General features: G+C 36.0%; 3 protein-coding genes across 3 annotated transcripts in view; 2 read left to right on the top strand and 1 right to left on the bottom strand.

Annotated features, from left to right (window-relative positions):
- LOC144443210 (peptidyl-glycine alpha-amidating monooxygenase-like) overlaps window positions 1-2,205 on the bottom strand; it is a 43,597-nt gene extending 41,392 nt beyond the window's left edge. Inside the window, exon 1 of the mRNA XM_078132621.1 lies at window positions 2,075-2,205. The gene's annotated coding sequence lies outside the window, so the exon portion shown is untranslated. The remainder of the gene's footprint in view (window positions 1-2,074) is intronic.
- A 451-nt stretch (window positions 2,206-2,656) lies between these two features.
- On the top strand, window positions 2,657-7,430 carry LOC144443409 (sperm-associated antigen 8-like). The gene is made up of 4 exons (XM_078132876.1): window positions 2,657-2,853; window positions 3,547-3,724; window positions 4,902-5,125; window positions 5,809-7,430. The coding sequence occupies exons 1-4, from the start codon at window positions 2,779-2,781 to the stop codon at window positions 5,929-5,931; spliced, it is 600 nt and encodes a 199-aa protein (XP_077989002.1). The 5' UTR covers window positions 2,657-2,778; the 3' UTR covers window positions 5,932-7,430.
- Window positions 7,431-20,581: 13,151 nt separating this feature from the next.
- The window catches only part of LOC144443030 (uncharacterized), a 10,999-nt gene continuing 9,851 nt past the window's right edge, over window positions 20,582-21,729 (top strand). The window contains exons 1-2 of the mRNA XM_078132403.1: window positions 20,582-20,615; window positions 21,174-21,729. The exon at window positions 21,174-21,729 is cut by the window's right edge and continues 221 nt beyond it. Coding sequence (XP_077988529.1) covers window positions 20,582-20,615; window positions 21,174-21,729 — 590 coding nt within the window. The remainder of the gene's footprint in view (window positions 20,616-21,173) is intronic.

Here is a 21,729-nt window from a genome sequence, read left to right as displayed (position 1 = left end):
TACTTTTTTTTCTGTGTGAGTGTTCCATTGTTTTCCAAATGGACTCTGTGTTGTTTATTTCTTTCTATCAGATGTACAACCATTACAGATTGGAAGAACAGTTTTATTTTGTCTTTTTAAGTTAAGTTTCGGTTTCCGCAGTCACTATTTCTCGTGAGGCTTCACAATTTTTGCGATCTTATTATTTCTTTCTCGAATTCATAAACAAAAAGTTTAGAGTTAGTAGTGAAAAGCTAGGTGGGGTCAGGTAACCAGAACCAAACAACTATTTGTTTAGGCCTAATTATGAACAAACATAACCAAAACATTTTATGATTTGTCAACAAATTGTTAATATATAGGCTGCTAATGGAACAGTTTTATCACTAGCCAATTATACATGCTTCAGTACATACAAGATAGGAAATGAAAAAAAATTAGTTCCTGCTACCCACAACTAGGGTTACATATGATATTTATTACCATGTTGACATGTTGAGGTCCAGCTTTCTTGAAATATATTATCCTAACTATATGTTACAAACAAATTAGTTATTTAAAAATAATTCATCCTATTTCACAAATAAGAATATCAGGCTACGGTATATTTTATCAATGAATATTCACAAACACGTAGTTTATAAACTATGACATATAGCTTCAATACAAGTCAAACTGCCCATGAGGGATTTATATTACATGATTAAGTACATAATTAATTAGGACAATTTCCATTACTCCTGAGTCTTCAAAATAAATTGAATTATATTTGGAAATTTCCTACTAAACAATGTTTCCTTGTTGAATAAGAAATGTTGATGTATTTTTATGATAAAATAAACAAATGTTTGACATGCTTTATTTCTAACTATTTCCATGTTGACTACGTTCATATTGTCAGTTGCCTTCCACAGGGATGTTTGTATGTTGAGGAACCATTCTTCAAATAGAATATTAATTAAATTCTTGTTAATTATCCCTGAACTAATTTATTACATGCCTAATTAAGATATCCAAATGTTGGCATCTTAAAAAACTGGCAATCCATACTATTATTGAATATGAGATATGCAGTAAGAAAGTCCTGTATGAGCTATTTTTAGATCTAAGGAAATACAATATAGTAGGACTCACCTCAGAACAGCAAATCTATCACATCTAAAGATTAGCCTTCCTTGTTTTAAATTCTTCAGAGAACAATATTTTCTATTTGAGAAAATATATGTATATTCTATCAAAGTGTAGCAGTTGGCAGTATAGTTGTCAATGTCTTCAGTTTCTAGAGAATTTACATCCGTAAATGGCTTCTCTCTACAATGCACACATAATAGATTGAATTGACACCAACGTCAATGGTAGGGCCCAGGAACATGAATGAAATGTGTTTGGATACTCCTTAGATTTACAATGTCCATGTACTACTACTAGTATTCTGCCACTGCACAGTGTGATGAGTGCATACATTGTACTATGAATATAAATTCGGATTGTATGTGAATTATCTGCCTGCCTTAGTATTCCTATCATGATTACTTTCTTTGCTTAGTTACCTTGTTTTTATTTATTATATTTCTCTTTTCAATTTTTTCTTTCTTAAAGTTAAAATAATTTTTCTCTTTTCTTCCTCTTCAGAATATTTTTGTTTATATATTTAATAATAAAATTATAAATTTAGCAAGTGTATACGGATTAAGATATTTCGTTATTTGATGTACTTATAAACTTTACTTTTTTAAACTGAAATACGACACGCATTTTATCGCTTGAATGCCTAATGACAAGTATGACACTTATTGTTATGTTAATTATGTCTTTCGTCATTTGATAGTTTCATTATCAGAGTGTTTTCACCCTTGTATTTCAAAGACCGTGGCCCTTTTGTTCGAGATATTGATGATCAACACTTTTCCTGTTACTAACGTGATGACGCTTTTGTAATTTACATGTAACTAAGTAAAGAAATTTCAGAACTGTACAATATCCCGTACGTGCATCACAACATACTGGCATACATGCATAACGTCGCGTCGTTGTCGACTCACAGATTTTCAGTGTACGCGCTTACACACTTCTCCTTTCAAAATAAAATACTTACGTTATTACCGTCAGATAGGTAGAAGAAAACTTCCGTATCACGACGCACTGAGAAAATAGCAGAATTAAAGCCTTTAGGTTTACAAAACCCTCTCTCCTGGCTTAATTTCTCTTTATCGTGCGCTGAGCTTCCGGAAGTACGTCGGGAAGAAAACAAAATGGCCCCTCTAGCTTGTCAAGATTCAAGAATCGGTACGTGGCAAGGTTGGTTGGTGAGGTGAAATGTTATGACAAATGCGTATTTCAAAATGACAGTAAGAACAAATATGTCAATGTAAAAAATAAATTGTAAAACAGTTTAGCAAAGACTGTGGCCCTTGGATGAATATATTTCTTACAATAAGTTCAAGTTCATTCAAGAACAAAGATAAGAATGTAGATGAGCTTCCTACGGAAAGGATTTTACAGTTTCACCTTGAACATATTTCACAGACTCGGAAAAAGAACAAAGTATTTATTCTTATGTTTGAGATGATTGGTATGCTATGTAATTTATTTTTCACTTCCTTGAAATTGAGACTTTGGTTCAACTTCACTTTCAACGAACGGACGGCCAATCAGCAAACCTGCCTCTTGAGGGCGCTCACTTCCGGCGTTCTGGCAACATAGCAACAAAACATTCACGTCCTGAACGAGTGTTGTTCGCTGTATTCATTATAAATTTCACTGTATAGTCCACCGGTATCACCGTCAAAATTGTTAAGCATGACGACAATGAACGCAAGTAGGACGATTAACAACTCTGATGGAAAATGTTTGCTGGAAAATTGGGTAGAAGAGGTGAGTAGTCCCGGAAAATGTTCCACCGAGACACAAATGGACACATCCAATATGAATATATCTGTGATCCAACAAGCCACCGCTTGTACAGACTCTATTGTTGTCGAACTGTTTGAATTAGAGCTGGCGTCTTAACGCAGACCACTGACTAATCAGTTAGTCTGGCGGGGTTTGTGGGGGTAAAAACATGTATAAAATGGGAGAGAACAGTTGACAGCGAGAAATGAATTTGATACAGTATCTCTGTGCCAGTGATACATCCACGATTGCCATGTATTGATGTAACATTTTGAAATTGTCACTGTATTTGTACGAAACGATTATTTCCTGTCAACTCTATAATACATAACTTGTGGATGTAACAAAAACTACTGTTTATCAATACATCACACTATATCCTTCTCGTTCTTTCTAATTTCATTATTTGTGTATATGCAGGGTGTCCCCCCCCCATATGTTCGTTCACAGCCCTCTTTGTGATGGATTGACTGTGGTTCGTTTGTATAATTCCCTTGTCATGCCAAAGTGATTACTGCCAATAACAAAACATGTGTCTACTGGATCTGTATGGGCTAAGGCATATGATAGTGACTTACAGTAGATTTGACCATAGACAGTGGAGAAGAAATAGAATGACAGTTGTAACCTGTTTTCGTGGTATTTTCACCTGCTCTTTCCTTCTTATCTTTACAGAGAAGTTGTCAACATCTGGGGCTTGATGAGCCAGTGGTAGATCCAAAGTCTATTTCAAAACTTGGTGTTGAAGGTCATAGAGGAATTCTTTCCACAGATATTGAGGCAAATCCTGAAAAAATATCAACATTTACAGATTCTTACCGTAGACCACGGTCACCAGGAGTTAGAATTGTTGGTACGATATTTATTTGTTTTCTTTGTTTAGGAGGGGTAGAAAGAATTGTTGGTACAATATTTATTTGTTTTCTTTGTTTAGGAGAGGTAGAAAGCAGTGTTGGTACGATATTTATTTGTTTTCTTTGTTTAGGAGGGGTAGAAAGAATTGTTGGTACGATATTTATTTGTTTTCTTTGTTTAGGAGGGGTAGAAAGCAGTGTTGTTCATTTCAAGTCTTACTTTGGATTAAGATCAAAATTTATTTGTGAAAAATGATTGTCTGATTCAGGTATAGAACAAGTGTGTCTTGAACAAAAGAATGATTCTGTATGATCCTTATGGCTCTACTAATAAGATTAATTAATGCGATAACCTTGGATTGAATCATAGCCCTTCAAAGTACAGTATTTGAATCCCAAGTTAGTTAGTACATAGATCTGGGAGGGGACCACCAAGATCTATGTTTAGTGCTATCTTATTAAAGCCATAAGTATTAGACTGTTTTGTTCAAGTCCAGTTTTTTCATTTGTTCTGCACTTGAAGACGACTGTTTTGCTTACCAAAATGTTTACACTAATCTGACATGGGCTAGTAATACTAGTATACCAAGATATTATGGCAAAAATAGGGGAAGATTCATACAACCCATAAAAAACACTAGTGTATTTGCGTGAATGAAATGAGTCAAGGAAAGACTTCAAGCAAAGTCAAACTTAGGTAAAAACAACAATGTAACTGATACTAAAACAACAGGGGGTACCTCTAATGTAGGTTTATGCTTAGTACTCACCACAAGCAAGCAAATGCACTGGTGTTTTTTTCGCATGTTGTATACAGACAGAGAAACAACAGTTCAGCCATACAAATGGAATGCCTTATTTTCTAGGCTATTCAGTGGAATGTGTAGCTAGTGTTTAAAAAAAGTACTTCATTGTAAACTATCAACCAAATCCAGGTCCTGACTCTTATGTACCCCTAATTGGCATACATTCTTCACTTAGTACTTTTTCAACTTATTTGGACTTTGGAGGGAACACAGAATAGTGTTGTAAAGCAAATAATCCTTTTATGTCATGGCAAAACAAAGAAAAAGTGCAATAAGATTTCATGATTTATGTGTCAAATCCAAGTGATAACCATAATAATGATAAAGAGAATAGTTGACATTTTTTGAAACTTTTCCTTTTCACTTTCAGGTAAAAAACAACAAATGTTAGAGAAGATGTTATATGAACAAATGAGTCAACAAGTTCATGAAGAATTCAATCCACCTCCCCCAGAACCTGAATATGTATCAGTTACCAAAAAGGATTTCACTGTGGAAGGTTTTGTATCAGTCTCACCTGAACCAACAATGGACCATAACGTTGAAACAGAACAACCTGTTACATTCTGGTCAGAACACAAAGACAAAATACATGTGAGTTGACAATATAATATAAGTTTTGCAAAGTCATATTGTATTCTGAAAGAATTCATTAGCATTAGCATGATAAAGGTTTTGTATAGTAATGGAGTGGGGGTGGGGGAGGGGGGTACCTGTAGGCAGTCTTTGTAAAGTAGGATGTGTACAGCACATATAATACACCCCTCTCTCAATTTCATTCAGGGCCTATTTCTGTTAAAAGTCTATACCTACACTATGTAGCTTTTAATGCTAAATAGACCCAAATACATGTGCAATAGTTCAAGTGCAATTTTGAAAGACAGTCATATCTCAAATATGGGTTTGTCTGATTAATGTACGTAGCTGATGTAGTCACCAAGTACAGTGAGCTAATCAGTTTGCACAAGTTTTTGTTGACATTGAAAAAAATGTAATTGTAAATAGATTAAACTAGACTCTATTTTAAACTCTTTCACCCAAGTTTGAAAGAAAAGTAGACAGTGCATCAACGTTTTGGGGTATTGTCAAATACAAATGTATGGTGGTATACACATGTAGGAGTAATGTATTCTTGTTGTTAGTCTTCCTAGTAAGGGTTAACATGTAGTATTCAAATGCTGCATAAATTCCACAAACTTACCATATTTTATAAACAGTTTCATGGTCATACCGTAAATAAATTAAACAGAAAGAAATGTTTGTGTTTTTGATTTCAGGGAGTTTCACAACAGAAGACAAAAGACACACCATTTAGGAAAAACGCTGCCTTTAGTACACCCATAGATGAGAATTGTGATGAACCCAAACCATATGAATTAGAGAAATACCCATGGATGTAAATCTACAAAATAATAAACACCACTTGTAAACATTCCTTCCTTTGATATTATTGTATTGAAGAAAGAAGATTGATGGCAAGCATTGCTGTGATACTAGGAATTGTTATTTTATGGCTAAAGAATCGCCATGAGATAATACTACTTATTGAAAATCCTTTCCATTTTAATGAAATAATCCTGTTTTTAATATGACCGTCCTTTGAATCTTAAAGTAATAAATAAATATTTTATGTGTATATAGTTTGTAATTTTTACTTTTATGCTGTAACAGTGTAGAACCTTTTCACTGTTTGCGTCATTACCAGGTTGAGATAGATGGAGGCCTTTCTTCTGTGGAAATTTCATATTTTTTTGGATGTGCTCTTTTTGTTTCCATGAAAAACAGAATTGTGGGTTAGATTTGCATAACTGTGTCAGCTTGCAGCGTGCTGTTTTCCACTTGCAGCGTGCTGTATTTGATGCACAACTCCTTCTGTAACTGATCACTGCACTGTACTGCTGACTCAGCTTAAAAGCATACAAAAGTTGCCTTTGAAAACCTACCAGAATGGAGAATAATGCCAGTCGCGTCCGTTATCCCATGTGCAGTTTGTTATTGTATGCTGCGTGGTTGTATCATACAGAGCCACTGACCGGTACTTTGAAATCCACTGTATGTGTATATAATGATGGTTTTTAGCAATTTACATGTACTGTGTACCCATTGTCTTTCCATCTCTTCCTATGTAATGTAAATTTATAGATCAACTTGCCTTTTAAGCTTTTCACAAATTTTGATGTTTTGCCATTCAGTGGCAATTTGAAACCACACAGCATAAATTTATTCATACACCACATTAAAAAGATTAAGTTCAAAAGGTCAGGATGGCAATTAAGTGGCAATATACATAGGTTTGTGTATTAAATCATGACTCTTGTATCATACATTAATTCACTGTATTCAGAAGAGTAAATTGGCACAAAAAAATACTCAAAAGAGTAAATTGTCTCAAATACCCACACTGCCTTCAACTGTAAGGGAGTTCAGTTGTTTGTCATCTGAAGGGATCGATAATAGCTGAAAATAGTTTATCTAGGTATATTTTAGCAATGTCCATATAGTGGTGTCAGCATTTGTTGTGTAATATTTGCTCTTTTCTATGAATGGATAACATATCATTGTTCAAGAATTATTGCAGTCACTGTGTTCATTATATATGCAAGTTACTAGTTCAATTAATCATGATTTTTATCATTTCAGAGAATTTATCATTTTTAAAATTATTGGTCTTCAAAATATGGTCAAGTATTTATGAAGAACTCAATTATATGATAGTTATGTCATTTATTATTTCTTGGTAAGATAAGAGTATTCAGCATTGGTAGATATGTGCCCAGTTTTAACAGCTTTTGTGTAATATTATAATACTGGTACGCATTTATAGCGCCTCCAACGCCAGTGCTTTGTAATACTTTTGTTTTTGATTATGTATCGTATTGGGATTACAATAAAAGATAAACTTCCAACTACAAATGGTATCAAAACCTTGCATTTTATTAGATTGTTGATGGATCCTATCAAGTAGGAGTGATTTCGGGGCAATGCTACATGTTAGGTTGTTTCAAGGGGAAGGGGTTGAGGAGATTTGATCATGTGAATATATGTTATATGTCGATGGTACATGTGTTTTCACTCTAACATTTATGCAGACCTCATCTTTAGAGTCTATAACTATATATGACGAGTATAGGAGTCGTCATTGTTTCAATGTAGGTCTCTGTCGACGTCTGTCTGTCTGTCTGTCTGTCTGTCTGTCTATCTATATGTGTGTATGAGACAGACTGACAGAAAGAGAAGTGTGTAATCTCGTGAGAGCCAGTTTGCTAGCTACCTACTTCATGATGAAGTCGCCAGGTACCGTAGTTTGGTATAAGAACAAGCAAGTGGCCTTCCCAAGTCGATAAGAAAGATACTTTTAAAAACATAGGATTAATTCCAAGCTTCACAAGGTCGCCTGTGTTTGGTCTCCACTCCTAGGGGTTTCTAAAACGATTCATAAAGTTAAGAGGGTGGCAGTGCTCCTGTAAGCAGATACATTTAGCTTCTATACAGTCCACAAGTCTGGTAATAAGTAGATTTTGTTATAAGCTATATTCTCTATATAGTCCATCACGTACATGACATTGTTAGGCATAAAGAAAGAATTTGAAATGAAAACGGGGTAACCTCACTGGACATCCCATATCCATGGCCCCGGGATAGTATGCTTGTGAAATCATTGAAAGCTGGCTTTTAAAAGATGTTGAAATGAATGGACCACATACTTTCTACTTTAGCTCCTTTTTTTGCAATGTAATTCGTTGACATAACAGATAAAATCAAGAAATATTAGAAGAGTGTCTAGACTGAGACCATCGTTCACACACAAACATGTTCCCATAGCTAGCTTGTCAAGCCGGCTTTGATTCTGTCACAGTGTGCTAGTCAAATCTACAAAGTTATCAATATACAAAAATTTACAATGTCATAATTTTGGCAGGCATTATTTTGACTCGTAATTAATATTTTATGATCGATATATAGTCTTCTATTGATAAATGAAATACGTCCGCAATACATAATCGTACAAGAGGAGCATCTCAAACTTATTCCATATCATATCAATATAACAGCTCGTAAAATTAGTTGACGACATAAGTAATGAATGATATAGGGTCGATCTAGGACACATTGTCTCGTAAATAAACCATTGCACCCAAGGAAATTCGTTGTCACTTCGCCGGCCAGGTACCACAATAATAAAACATGGACATTTTATAGAACTGCCACTGTAATTATATCAATGGTGACAGTGTCGATGTTTTCACACACGACTTACCCGTGGGTGAAATGATACGATTCCGCTACAAGGTGCACGTGCACGTAAGTAAGAAGAGTGTCGTTCAGTTTGACTCTACCGAACAACGCAGGTTTTCCCCGGGTACTCCGGTTGCCTCCTGCATTAACACTGAACCCATGAGGGATGGCCCTCACTGGACTTCTTGGGAGACAAGTGTTTATATGCTTAAAGAACTATCCAGTATAAATAAAGATTATTATTATTATCATCCTGAACAAATCACAGATAAGAATGAACCGTTTGTGATTTCTCAATTTTTCTCTGCACCTGCCTCGGCGCCGGACTGGTATACTAAGAATTGTAAAATATTTGAGCTACCACTGCCTTTTAACCTTTGTTGGAATTATTGCATTTTGGGGTCAATAGTCTAAAGTGAAGAGGCGTAAGTGGTTTTGATATTTCCTGTCAATGAGTCTGGCCCTTTCAACTTTGATAAAAATACATTTTACAGCTGTCTGAAACATCAAAATGATAATTTGTAACAGGCCTTACGACAACTTTCACGAAAGCTGTATTGTTCAATGTACCGAGAGTTTTATTCACTTACAGATACATACAATACGGCATTGTTATATGTTACATTCTCTATAATTTTTTTTTTTTTTTTTGGGGGGGGGGGGAGGTTCTATAAAACTTTTAAATTTTTGCTCTGAAACAATATACAATTAATGAAAACCACAAATCTGCCCTTTGGCTGCACCTGGTCGTTACATATGGTGATAAACACAGTATATGGCTCAAATCGATATGGATACCGAACAAGTTGTTTTTGAGCATCACTTTAGATAAAAACGACGTCTGCGGTTGAAAATGTAAGTTTAATGGAATAATTCAACCATAGCCCCAACGTCTATGATTAACATATATTCATGTTTAAAATACAATTTTATATCACCAATCAAATTTGATGATCGGTCAGGGATCATCCATACAATATATCATAACTCCTATAAACGATGTATGTGTATAAGGTTAATCGTCATAGCTGCGGCAAATAGCTGTGACTGGGACACTTTTTCAATCAAATAACCAAAGATGTGTTCACTAAAAAAATGATTCCATATCATTTTTGCGATTAGACAATTCCGCAACGACAATATATTCGAATTCACTGAAAATTGTTAATATACCAATATTAAATTTGACATTTCACATTTAATCAGTGGTCAATAATATCCACAAGCAGTACAAAAAACAGGTAAACCGTTATCGCCGTTCCGGGCGCTGATTTTGAGTGCGGACCCCAAAAATCTTGCTTTTATGATTATCATGTACACAGCTACAAAAATAGGCTTACCAACAGGTGGTGATGCAATACTGTTCTCGGTGTACGATATAAATTGTACCTAACAAAACATTTTTTAAACCCGTTCCAGTTACAGCTTTAACTAGTCTCAGAGTGGAGGAAATACACGAAGTGCTGAAGTTGCATGTTAACCATTTGGTGTATATGATGGCTCTTATTGTCAGATGTGCCTTGATTTGCATTTAGCAACAATTAGACTCATCTGACAATCTTGAGACATTTGTTTAATTCAATTCAAAAACTTTATTGTCCATTAAATTAAAAACATATAATGGAAAATTTCCTTCTGGCATTTCAGAAATCCCAATACGAATAAAAACGCTATCACAGGCAACATACAACCAGACAGACAAATGTACAACAATACTATGTAGGTCTATGGAAATATATACAGTACTAAAATCCAAACACAGTTATTACAAATCAGTGAATCCACAGTTTAAAATAGAAATAGCAGATGGGATAAAAGACTTTTTGTAGCAATTTTTCCTTGCGAGGGGAACTTTGAGTCGCCGACCTGACGGTAAAGTTTGGAACTGGTTATGTAGTGGGTGTTTTTGATCCTTGAAAATTTGAACAGCTTTTCGTTTCAGTGACTGGTGGTAGAGTTCGGATAATTGTTTCTGCTTTGAACCAATAATCCTTCCCGCCTGATTGACGACTCGCGACAACTTTGTTCTGTCTTTAACTGTGAGATTTCCATACCAGGATACAATATTAAATGTCAATACACTTTCGATTAGTGAGCGATACACTGATGCTAATATATCCTTACTTACGTTAAAACTATTGAGCTTACGAAGCAGATAAAGGCGCTGCTGTGCTTTCTTAAAAATATGATCTACATTATCTGTAAAACTTAGGTTGGAAGCTAGGATGGTACCAAGATATGTAAAAATATGTACTTTCTCCACTTCTTCCCCGTTTATGGTGAGAGATCGACATAGTGATGTGTCTTGTTTCCGTCCCCCAACCATGCACATCTCTTTCGTTTTCCTAACATTGAGTTCAAGATAACTCTTGTCAAACCAGGATTTTAGGGTATTCACGTATAGAAAATACTGACCAAGTGAAAATTCATCTTTTAAGCGGGCGACCAGCGCCATGTCATCTGCAAATTTGATTAAAGTAAGAATAACATTGTTACACATAAGTTCGTTTGTGTACACAGAGAAAAGGACAGGGGACAAGACACATCCCTGAGGAGCACCCGTATTTAGCACTAATTCGTTGGAGAAATGCCCTTGCACACTAACGCGCTGAGGCCGATCGCTTAGGAACGCTTTAATCCAGAGTATTAATGCCGAGTTGGTGTGCAAATCAAGTAAACGTTTCAATAGTATATGTGGCTGGATTGTATTAAATGCAGAAGAGAAATCCATAAAGAGAACCCGGACAGAAGTGCCAGAACAATCTAAATGGCGTGAAACTAAGTCAAAAAGTGTCAAGGTTGCATCTTCCACCCCCCTTTTGGCCTTATATGCAAATTGTAATGGATCCATATGATCGGCGACAGACGCGGTAAGCTTGTTACAAACAATTCTCTCCATGCATTTACAAAGGATTGAAGTCAGGGCTATTGGTCTAAAATCATTCATTATCTTTGCACCTGGTTTTTTAGGAACAGGTATAATGGTCGATAATTTCCAAACGCGGGGAATAAAATGTATATCTAAAAACAGTTGGAAAAGACGAGTGAACAAGGGTCCTAACTGACTCGCACATTCTTTTAAAATTCTACCTTTCAGACCATCAGGTCCTGCGGCCTTATGGGGATTGACTCTGGAAAGAACTCTGACAACATTATCTGTTTCGACAAGGACTGGTATAGTTGTTTCAAGATTCTGACATAACTCATTGCATTCCGCTTTAAAGTCTCTGACATCAAAACGGGCATAGAATGTGTTTAGTTCGTTGGCAAAAGAAGTAGGATCATTACACTGTACGCTTTGTTGTTTCTGTTTTCTTCCCATCATAACATTTAACCCACTCCATGCTTCCCGAGCATTACCACCTCTAAACCTCTTCTCCACCTTACTTTTGTACTCAACTTTTGCGGTTTTAACCTTACTCTTAAATTCTTTTTCAAGTTGTCTAACTCTCTGTATATCCCCCTGCAAAAATGCGATCTTTTTATCATTCAAACATTGTTTCAAGTCCTTGTTGATCCAGGGTTTATTATTTGAATAAATTCGCACGGTTTTGGTCGGAATGATCGAGTCCTCACAGAAGTTCATGTAGGATGTTACACAATCAGTTAAACTGTCCGGGTCGGATCCACAACTATCGAAAAACACATCCCAATCAGTTGCTTCAAAACAACATTGCAATTCATCGATGGTATCAGAAGTCCACAGACGAGTTTGATGCATTCGTGTCGTGTCATTCAGGTCTTCTGTTAATACTTCAGTGTCTTTGTTAGTGTATAAAGTTGGTGATAGAGCTTTAATTGTGTCATCAGCGAATTTATTTACTTTGGTATTTGTTACAATCAATGTAATTAATGGACTTTGTTATTCGTCCAATCAATGTCGTTAATGAAGACTGGGAAAAGCACAGGACCGGTCGACCAAGCACAGACCCTTGTGGTATTACTCCGCTTGTAACTGCTTTCAATATGCTGATGAAATACAATTTATGACAACTCGCTGCTGACGATCCGTTAACCATGCTTGAACCCGTGGTTTTCCATTTTGTTCAACTAAAACAGAGAGAGTTTGTCAGCAGAATTGTTAAATGATTACATGTAAGCCTAACTATTTGACAAGTTTTGGTTGTTGTTTAGATAAGAGTCCTTTACTATTGAACACGAGTTTTGTCTACATTTATCAACTTTTTAGACTCCCTTCAATAACAATCATGATGTGTTCAGCAGTAAAAGTGTTAATATCTGTCAAGTAAACAACATTATCAACTTGCCAAATGATCGGGGCAGGCGAATGTTGCCATAATAGCCGCATTTGGCTGACGTGGAGAACTTTGTCGAATGCCTTGGAAAAATCTGAATAAATTACGTGAATTAACAAGTTGTGTTGTTTGCTCCAGATTTGTGAGGCATGACTTCCCAATACATGGCGTAATCCGTGTTGTGAACTGAGAATTAGGTTATGTTTTACCCAGAAGCTCAACAACACTGCCTCTATAAATGATAGATTCAAAAAGATTCCCACAAACTGTTGTTAGGCTGGTGGGTTTGTAGTTTCCGGGTTCTGATTTGCCCCGTCCTTGAAAATTGTTTTTTCTTGCAACTCATCTGGTACAATTCCGGTTTTCATCACAACACAATTCATTGAATTGAATACACTAACTTCTCACATCTTTTGTCTTTATTTTATAATTCAGCTATAACCAGAAAGAACTTTTAAACCTCACATGGCGATTTATCAGGTTTAACAGCTTTAAATGCATGAATGGATAGCTTTGCCAACAGTCCCATGATAGAAAGACTCTGCTTTGACATAATATTTGGTCTGGAGAGATGATTAAGGCTCATTATTGCTCTAAACAATTCTTCAAATCCTCTTATTCTCTCGACAAATGTTTGCATCCCTATCATAAATCCAAAGAGAAGACAGTCATTAGACTGGATTAGTAAGGTGGTCAATTAAAAAGGCTAAGGGGTTATTTGTGTTACTCAATAGTCGTCTGACTGTTACTCAATATGCATTGACAGTCCTCAAGTCTGTTTACATGTAAATGTATAAGGTCTGCAATGGATGTTTAGGGTTAAATACACATCGTTGTGAATGCAAATGACATGGATCTGATGAAAGAAGACGCTGCAATTGTTCCAAAGCTTGTGAACCGTGCATGGTTTATTTTAAGACATCACATTGCAGGTCAACGGCCTCTCGGACCAAGCGACGAGACTTTGCCAGAGAGATTTTGTTTGCAAGATGGAAATCTTGGAGAAAATGCATCATAATACAGACTGAACGAAATACTGACATTTTAAATATGTTTATCCCTTCTATCTTGACCCCACAAACCCAAATCTTTGCAGGGCGAAAATAAAGAAGAACAAACTTTATTAAGGAACTTCATTTCAAATACACATAGACATACATACATACATACATACATACATACATACATACATACATACATACATACATACATACATACATACATACATACATACAACCAATTTCAGAGTTTTGTAGAGATGCATGTGACGAGAACGTCGTTTTATTATAGTGATTGATAATTAACACTGCCTTTGAAGGTGCCGAAAAGTCTTCTTCTACCACACTGTCAATTACGTCACTTGCTCACAGACTCGAATGGCCCATAGACCCTCATGCATGGCCACATCACACATAAGGATTCCAAGTACATCATAATAGTGTACCTATTTGAGTATGCTGTATCGTGCTGTGGCGCAATATATCTTTTTGTGAGCAAATTTATGTTACACTGCAGTTTGATAGTGTGATTAGGAGACGACTTTTCGGCACCTTCAAAACCAGTTTTAATTGTCCATCACTGATAAAACGACTTTCTGATCATATGCATCTTAACATAACACTGAAATTGGGTGTAATATTGTCCGAGGGATTACATGCAAAGAAAGATTCAACGTTGTGGAGTTATATACATTATTTTTGCAGTGTGTCTGAGATATGTTCAAAAATTAAAGTACAGAAATAAATAAATTGTCAGTTATACACAATATTTATCATTTAGATAACTATGCCATTTCGAGGATGGTATTTGAAAGAATTGCTGAAAATTAGGCAGACACCCGATTTATAACTACAATGTTGCAAACATTAAACATTTTTTTCTTTTACAGAGTTTACCACAGTGACTATATGCAATTGTCTAAGGTTCCAATTGTGTTGAGCATTGCTTTAACGTACATGTGTTTCCCAAGGCTATCCAGGGTCAGACATCACTGACACGAGACTTCCCTACTCTCGGACATAGGTGAAAAGACAGGAAGTCGTTTTGTTATTCCACGTCAAAAACTTTTCATATCAACGAGAATGTTGATGTCATTAACTCTCTCACAAGGGAAATTTATGACAGCTCGTGTCTGAAAATACTAAAGTTTGAATTTAAATCAATTAAAAATTGAAAGAGAAGAACTCTATCGTGGGAGAAAGGGGTTACTGACGAGGTTAATCATGTTTACGTGTCGACACTCAAAGCTGTATTCTTTGTTATGTCACAGCACGCAACGATGTGTACCTTTTCCTGTGCAGGTTTGTGACCCGTAGGTATATGAATGGTTATAGAGCAGTAACGAGATAAACAATCTTCGATATCGGACTATATATATATATATATATATATATATATATATATATATATATATATATATATATATATATATATATATATATATATATATATATATATATATATATATATATATATATATGTGTGTGTGTGTGTGTGTGTGTGTGTGTGTATGTCTGTCTGTCTGTCTGTCTGTCTGTCTGTCTGTCTGTGTCTGTCTGTCTGTATATGTGTGTGTGTGTGTGTGTGTGTGTGTGTGTGTGCGTGTGTGTGTGTGCAGTTGCGTATGTCGTGTACCATCCAACATTTTCACACATGGTGAAATTACTACATATATGATAACCACAAATTGCATTGAGCTCAAATTGTGAGATATCACATTTAGTTTTAAAAGCTTTACGTATAAACCTTGGTGTTTATATTTTGAAGCCCACACAGTCATCGTGATCAGACTGTCTTATCAGAGTCTATTGAGTCTGTTGATATGACCTATAACCTAACCCCAGTGAGTAACTACAAATTAGATTCATTGCAGCGGTCGAGATGCATCCAAATCAGATGTGAATATATATGGCTATAGATGGAAGCAGTTTGGTTTTTGGAAACCATTAGATAAAGATTTATCGAACCATTTTAGTAAGTGTACATTCAGTTAGCAAAGTTTAGTTTTCACTCCTATGAAAAGCACGAGGCGAAGTGACTGCCGTGTTATTAAAAGAGTGAATTTCATATTGTTTTAATTTCGGAGGTCGTGAACCAAATTTTCCATTTCAGTGGACCTCCAAGACAGCGAGTTGTCCAATGTCATCTCCAACATCAGACTCCTAAATGCTTTTGTAGTTATGCACGTTTTGTTAATAGGCTTTAATATGCATGTTATGCCGTTGTTGTGATCTTTCGAACTCTTACTATCGCTTACAGGGTTTGGTTCGTGGTGGATTTAGAAGCCTCACGGTGAATCACTGGTGAGTATCAACATTTTCTCATTCCTCGGCTTTACCCGTTACTAGGTACTTGGTAGTAAACGATGAAACGAGAAAAGAATGGCTTTCCGTTTATGCAAGGCAGATAAAGGACGGGACTGTCTACGGGTTTCCGTAAACAAAAGCTGAATGGATCAAGGGTTCGAAGAACGTCACGTACCGGGCAATTTCTAGCTGTCGGATCTTTACTTTGTGCATTCCATGGGATAGTTATACAAGCCGACAACCTCTCCACCCCGAGATAAACTACGATATGATACACTCTGCAAGCAAACGGTTGTCCTCAATAATTTCAATATTTTTTTTCCTGTGCGCTGACCTATAAAATTATGATTTACATTTTGTGACCGTCATTTCAAACAAGGTCAGGTTCATGGCGGCAGAATTAATGAACAAATAGAAAAAATATAGACCACCTCCTGGTAAGTATACTGTCCACAGTTGTATTTGGTTTGCACGATTCATAACATGATTAATATGGAGAACAACAGAAAGTTTACAGTCTTGTAAGGTAAAAGTTGCATTCGGGGATGCCTAGCCTACCAACGCCATTTACATAGGCTGTCTTTCGAAGTGTGCATTCATTATCTTTTCTTGAATAGACCCTATGTGTCATTAAAGTCAGACAACAATGTATTTTCAATTAAATGGTAAGGTAACGCATGACCCTTTCGTCTTCACGTCTTTTGTTACCTGTTTTAGAAGCAGCACAGACCTCTGTCTATATCCACTACTTTGGACCACCCTCGTCATGACATCACTTATTCTACTAGTATTATTATGGGCTATTCAGACGATACCATGTTTTTCGTTGCCGGTAGGTGTCTTTTTTATGTCGCAAGACTTTAACAATCACCTATTCAGTTAGATGGATACCTGGATTGTGATAGTTTGAATAATAACATCACCAGGTATTGCCTTCCACACGTCATTCACTAGCACAATATATTTTTTAATTTGTTGGTTTGTGAAATATAATTGCGTATAATTTGAATTAAAGCACAAAAGTTGATGAACTAAAATACTTTGATCTGCAGCAACGGGCTAACGATGACTTAGGTGGCATCATGATAATACATTACGTAACCAGTAAGACAGGGTTTTTATGAGCTCTTGACCGGAAATACCCTTTGTGTCTACGTGCATGAATGGAGAAGACGGGAAAAAGAATTTACTAATATACCTTTAGGATGCAGACGTATAGTCAACTAAACACATAGGTAGTTGGAAACTATCCTCACGCTGTAAGGGTATTGGGCGATGGTGTAGGTAAATGTAATATTGTTCTATATCAATTTTGTAACAATACATATAGGGAAAAAAACTATCGTATCCAACAAGATACGCTCGTATCATAATATTCCTTAATGATTCTGATGTAACCACATTTTAATACACTGCCAATGGGTGTCAGATACAACATGTATATGCAATGGTCGTAAAGTTAAGCAACTCATGCCTATGGCATGCTACAGCACCAGGAACAGCAGTTTCAGTAGATTTATATTGTACTTGTAAATCATACCTACACAAATGAGATATTTCGGTACATCACATTTCGGTACCAAACACAGTAGAGGTGACTTTCTGACAATCTTAAAAGTCACTTCTGATGACCTTTTCACTCTTGTTCTGCTAAAGCTTAATCAAGGGATTCACAATTAAACCGTGCACCTTATTTTCCATGTCGGTACATGGAAAAGATTGCATATGACATCAGAATCACAGAAACACGTGACACTGAATATGAAATCAAGATAGCAAGAAACATTTCAATTACTCATGCCATGACCCCAACATTGCATACTATAACCTAGTTATTTTCGGTTTATTGAACAACCAAGTCATGTCAAGTTTTAGTTGAATTTTTATTGTCAGTAAAAGTTTATTATTGTAAGCTTTTATTATCATAGCATAGGAAGTTGAAGTACGCGTCAGAGTTTAATTTCAAAAAGTACCATGCAATTAAATGTGATAGCGCGTGCACAAGCATGTGTACAACTATCGAAAACAGGTAAAATGTTTAGTGCATGCACGGTACACGTACTTCATTTGATGTGTATGTATAATGCATTTGAACTATTAGTTTCCAGGCTTAAGGCCCATCGGGTACATACTGCTCCCAATCGGTAAACGTCGAAAAGTGTTTCCTTACACGATCAAAATATGAAATCTTCGAAAAGCAAACATATTTTTTATATTAATATGATATAATTTTTGAAAAAAATACTAACCCCTGAATCGAATCTGTTGATGATACATAATATTATACAATTCCTGTATGCATATGCCGATGGTTTGTTGGTTGATCTGTTCGTTTCCTTTCTTTGTGTCATTTTCATCATATTTCAATTCATACTTTATCATGACTATTAATTGTTACTTCTCTATAGAGAAAAATATAACTTTTCTTATAATTCTTCAGAACTTTTGTGACAATGAACACATATCACACCCGTATACCGCTAACATTGGATATACATGCAGCATACCCATACCATACCGGTTAATACACTGTAGTTAATTGACGCATTTTTCTTTGATAGTTTCCACCGACTGGTGGTATCCATGGAGACGATGACGGCTTGCGTGAAGTACATGGTGAGTATGATTACACAGTTCATGCCGTCTTGAGTCTACAACATGACTGCATACATGTCGTGATTAGGCAACTTTTAAATACTTGATATCGGAATGCACGGCATGGTTTGTATCGGGATACTCTCAACCTAGAATGATACAAATTATACCAGTCCATATACTCAAGCCAAGTGATTGTCTTTTAACAGAAAATATCGAGAAACCCTGGTCGTTCCGCTACTTCACGACAACCCGTGTCTACGTCACGGGTTTTGCGGCGCTCGAAATATGAGTTAAAAACATTCCATATCGCCATTATTTTTCCCGTTTTTTTTTATATAAAATTTTGCTTGAGGAGGTATAATTATATTATTCCCCAATATTTTACTTCATTCAGCTGACACATACTCATGACCTATAGGGTTTGTCACTACTCATCTAGAGACTCGTAGTGACAAGGACCCCTTAGGTCAGGATTATTTTCCTCAGCTGACCGGAGAAAAATATTGGGAAATCTAATTCTTTTTGAGTAGTGATTTGTGTAGGCTTTGTGTAAGCTTACACATACGCGCAAAACGGCAAATAAAATGATTTTCCTTTAAGTTCTCACCCTACTGAAAAAAAGTCGACCCCAGATTGTCCCTAGTTAGATTTTTAATACCAGTATTTACGACTCAGACACGTCGTTGGACATACAGTCAAACATTATAATTCAAAGTCTTATGGAATTTATGTTTGACCATATGCCATTCTCGTCAGTCACCTTCACCATGTTGTGGTTCATTATCAGTAGGACCTCTGTGACCCCAACGTCTCTTGATCGCGTGCCAAAAACTTAAACACCGGAAACGTTGAAATATTACACATCCATATCTATATAGCCTCGTAGATACAACCTAAACGTCAACAATCAAACCGTGTTCCGTATATTATACAGAATACAGCTGTTATACTGCTTGTTTCATATAATGCGCGAAATTTGATGGAGTCAACCCAGAGCCGCCGCTGTGAAATTCTACAAATCAAATATATTCAAGCATCTTGTCGTAGTCTATATGGTAAGACATCCACATGTGTTATTAGAGACGCTAGGCGTAGCTAGGAAAGCTCGAAGTTCAAGCCATTCCAAAGACAGACAGACAGACAGACAGACAGACAGACAGACAGACAGACAGACAGACAGACAGACAATATCTGTGTTCTGTAACAATATTTCTATATTGCTCTATCGTTTTAAAACGCTAATGTAATGCAGCGGCAAGCAAACAATGTGAAATGGTCACTGTAGTGATGCAGCCATTTCATCACAAAGTAGTCAAGACGTTATCCGTGCCATCGAATCTCTTCTCACGAGAGAGACCTTCGAAGCCACGGATGTAGCCCATAGACTATCACAAAGTTGCGAAGATTTATTTTATCACCATCGTATTTATGGACAGGCATGTAAACTAAACATTCAGTTTTTCCTCCAAATTTAAACTAAAAACATGAACAATTTTCAGAGTAGGGGTACATGAAATCTGATAAATAGAAATGTAAGATAGAATTAAAACGATAACAACAACAAAAGAAATGAACTATCTCACCCAGAACATCTACCTTTACAACCTTTATCCACTTTCTCCACAGTACAAAAACTACCTGCCTGTGGATACTATATGCATAATTACTTAATCACCGATTCAAGGTCAGGTAAGTGACTCGTTATATTATTGTTCATTGTTAGGTCATCTACTAATAGCTAGAAGATAAAAATTCGCTTGTATGTATGTATGTATGTATGTATGTATGTATGTATGTATGTATGTATGTATGTATGTATGTATGTATGTATGTATGTATGTATGCATACATACATACATACATACCATCTATGCTCACGTGTGTTTTTGTCGTCTTTGCTATGTGTGTTCTATCATTTCTAATCATCCACTTTATATCAGGCGAAAGTTTTTTTTCCATCCTCAGTATACTAAGTGATAGTAAACTTAAGAATGCCATTTTTGTGGGAGTGTGAATTGGTAAAACGTGTTTAAGAAATTCTCAGACAAGAACGGTGACCTTGTCTCAGTGTCCACTCCTATATAAGTTACACATCAAAATCAGTGTGTTTTCATTGGAAACAAACTCCAGTTTCAAACAACGATATACATTTTCATGAACATCCTATCCTCGTGAAGTTTTAATTTCGCGAGCAATGTGATGTTACAAAACTTAAACTGTCATACCCATATTGTGATTGACTTTCAGATAGCAACGGCCGGTATCGAAGACAAACAGGTCGTGGCAATGCAATGAAAGAAGTAATGTGTGACTCTGTAATACCTATACCTGCTGATGTGAAAAAATCTCTCAAATTAAGCGACTTTTACAAAAAATATACCCATGCTTTCGGCGTTCCAATCATTTCATCGGGTAAAGTTTCGGATAAGGCTTTGAAACACACTTGCTATATCGTACGTGTTATGTTGTCAGACCGCGATGATATAAGGAACAGCATGTACGATAACTATGGACGAGTTGGAATTATAAGTATTAATGAAAATACTACGGATATTCCAGAACACAGTTTTTTAGATAGTTACTACGATTTAAGAGCCCGAGGTCTTGGGGGAACTACGTTCGCCCCTATATCAACAGTAGGTGAAGAGAACGTTCTCTGTTTAGACTATCCACGTGATCCTTATCACGATGAAGACATCCTCGTTCACGAATTTGCTCATGGAATTCATCGTCTTGGCATCGAACCCATTGACAAAGAGTTCACACCAAAATTAATGGCGACGTACGAGGAATCGGTATTGAA

The sequence above is a fragment of the Glandiceps talaboti genome, chromosome 12 (assembly GCF_964340395.1).
Source record: "Glandiceps talaboti chromosome 12, keGlaTala1.1, whole genome shotgun sequence".
Lineage (NCBI taxonomy): Eukaryota > Metazoa > Hemichordata > Enteropneusta > Spengelidae > Glandiceps > Glandiceps talaboti.
This window is presented reverse-complemented; position numbering and strand designations above follow the sequence as displayed.

What these genes read in the sequence shown, in the direction of transcription:
- LOC144443409 (XM_078132876.1), top strand. Translation starts at nt 2,779, where the DNA reads ATGACGACAATGAACGCAAGTAGGACGATTAACAACTCTGATGGAAAA. An exon ending in ACCAGGAGTTAGAATTGTTG is followed by an intron (nt 3,725 to 4,901) that starts GTACGATATTTA and finishes TTTCACTTTCAG; the next exon opens with GTAAAAAACAACAAATGTTA. An exon ending in AACACAAAGACAAAATACAT is followed by an intron (nt 5,126 to 5,808) that starts GTGAGTTGACAA and finishes TTTTGATTTCAG; the next exon opens with GGAGTTTCACAACAGAAGAC.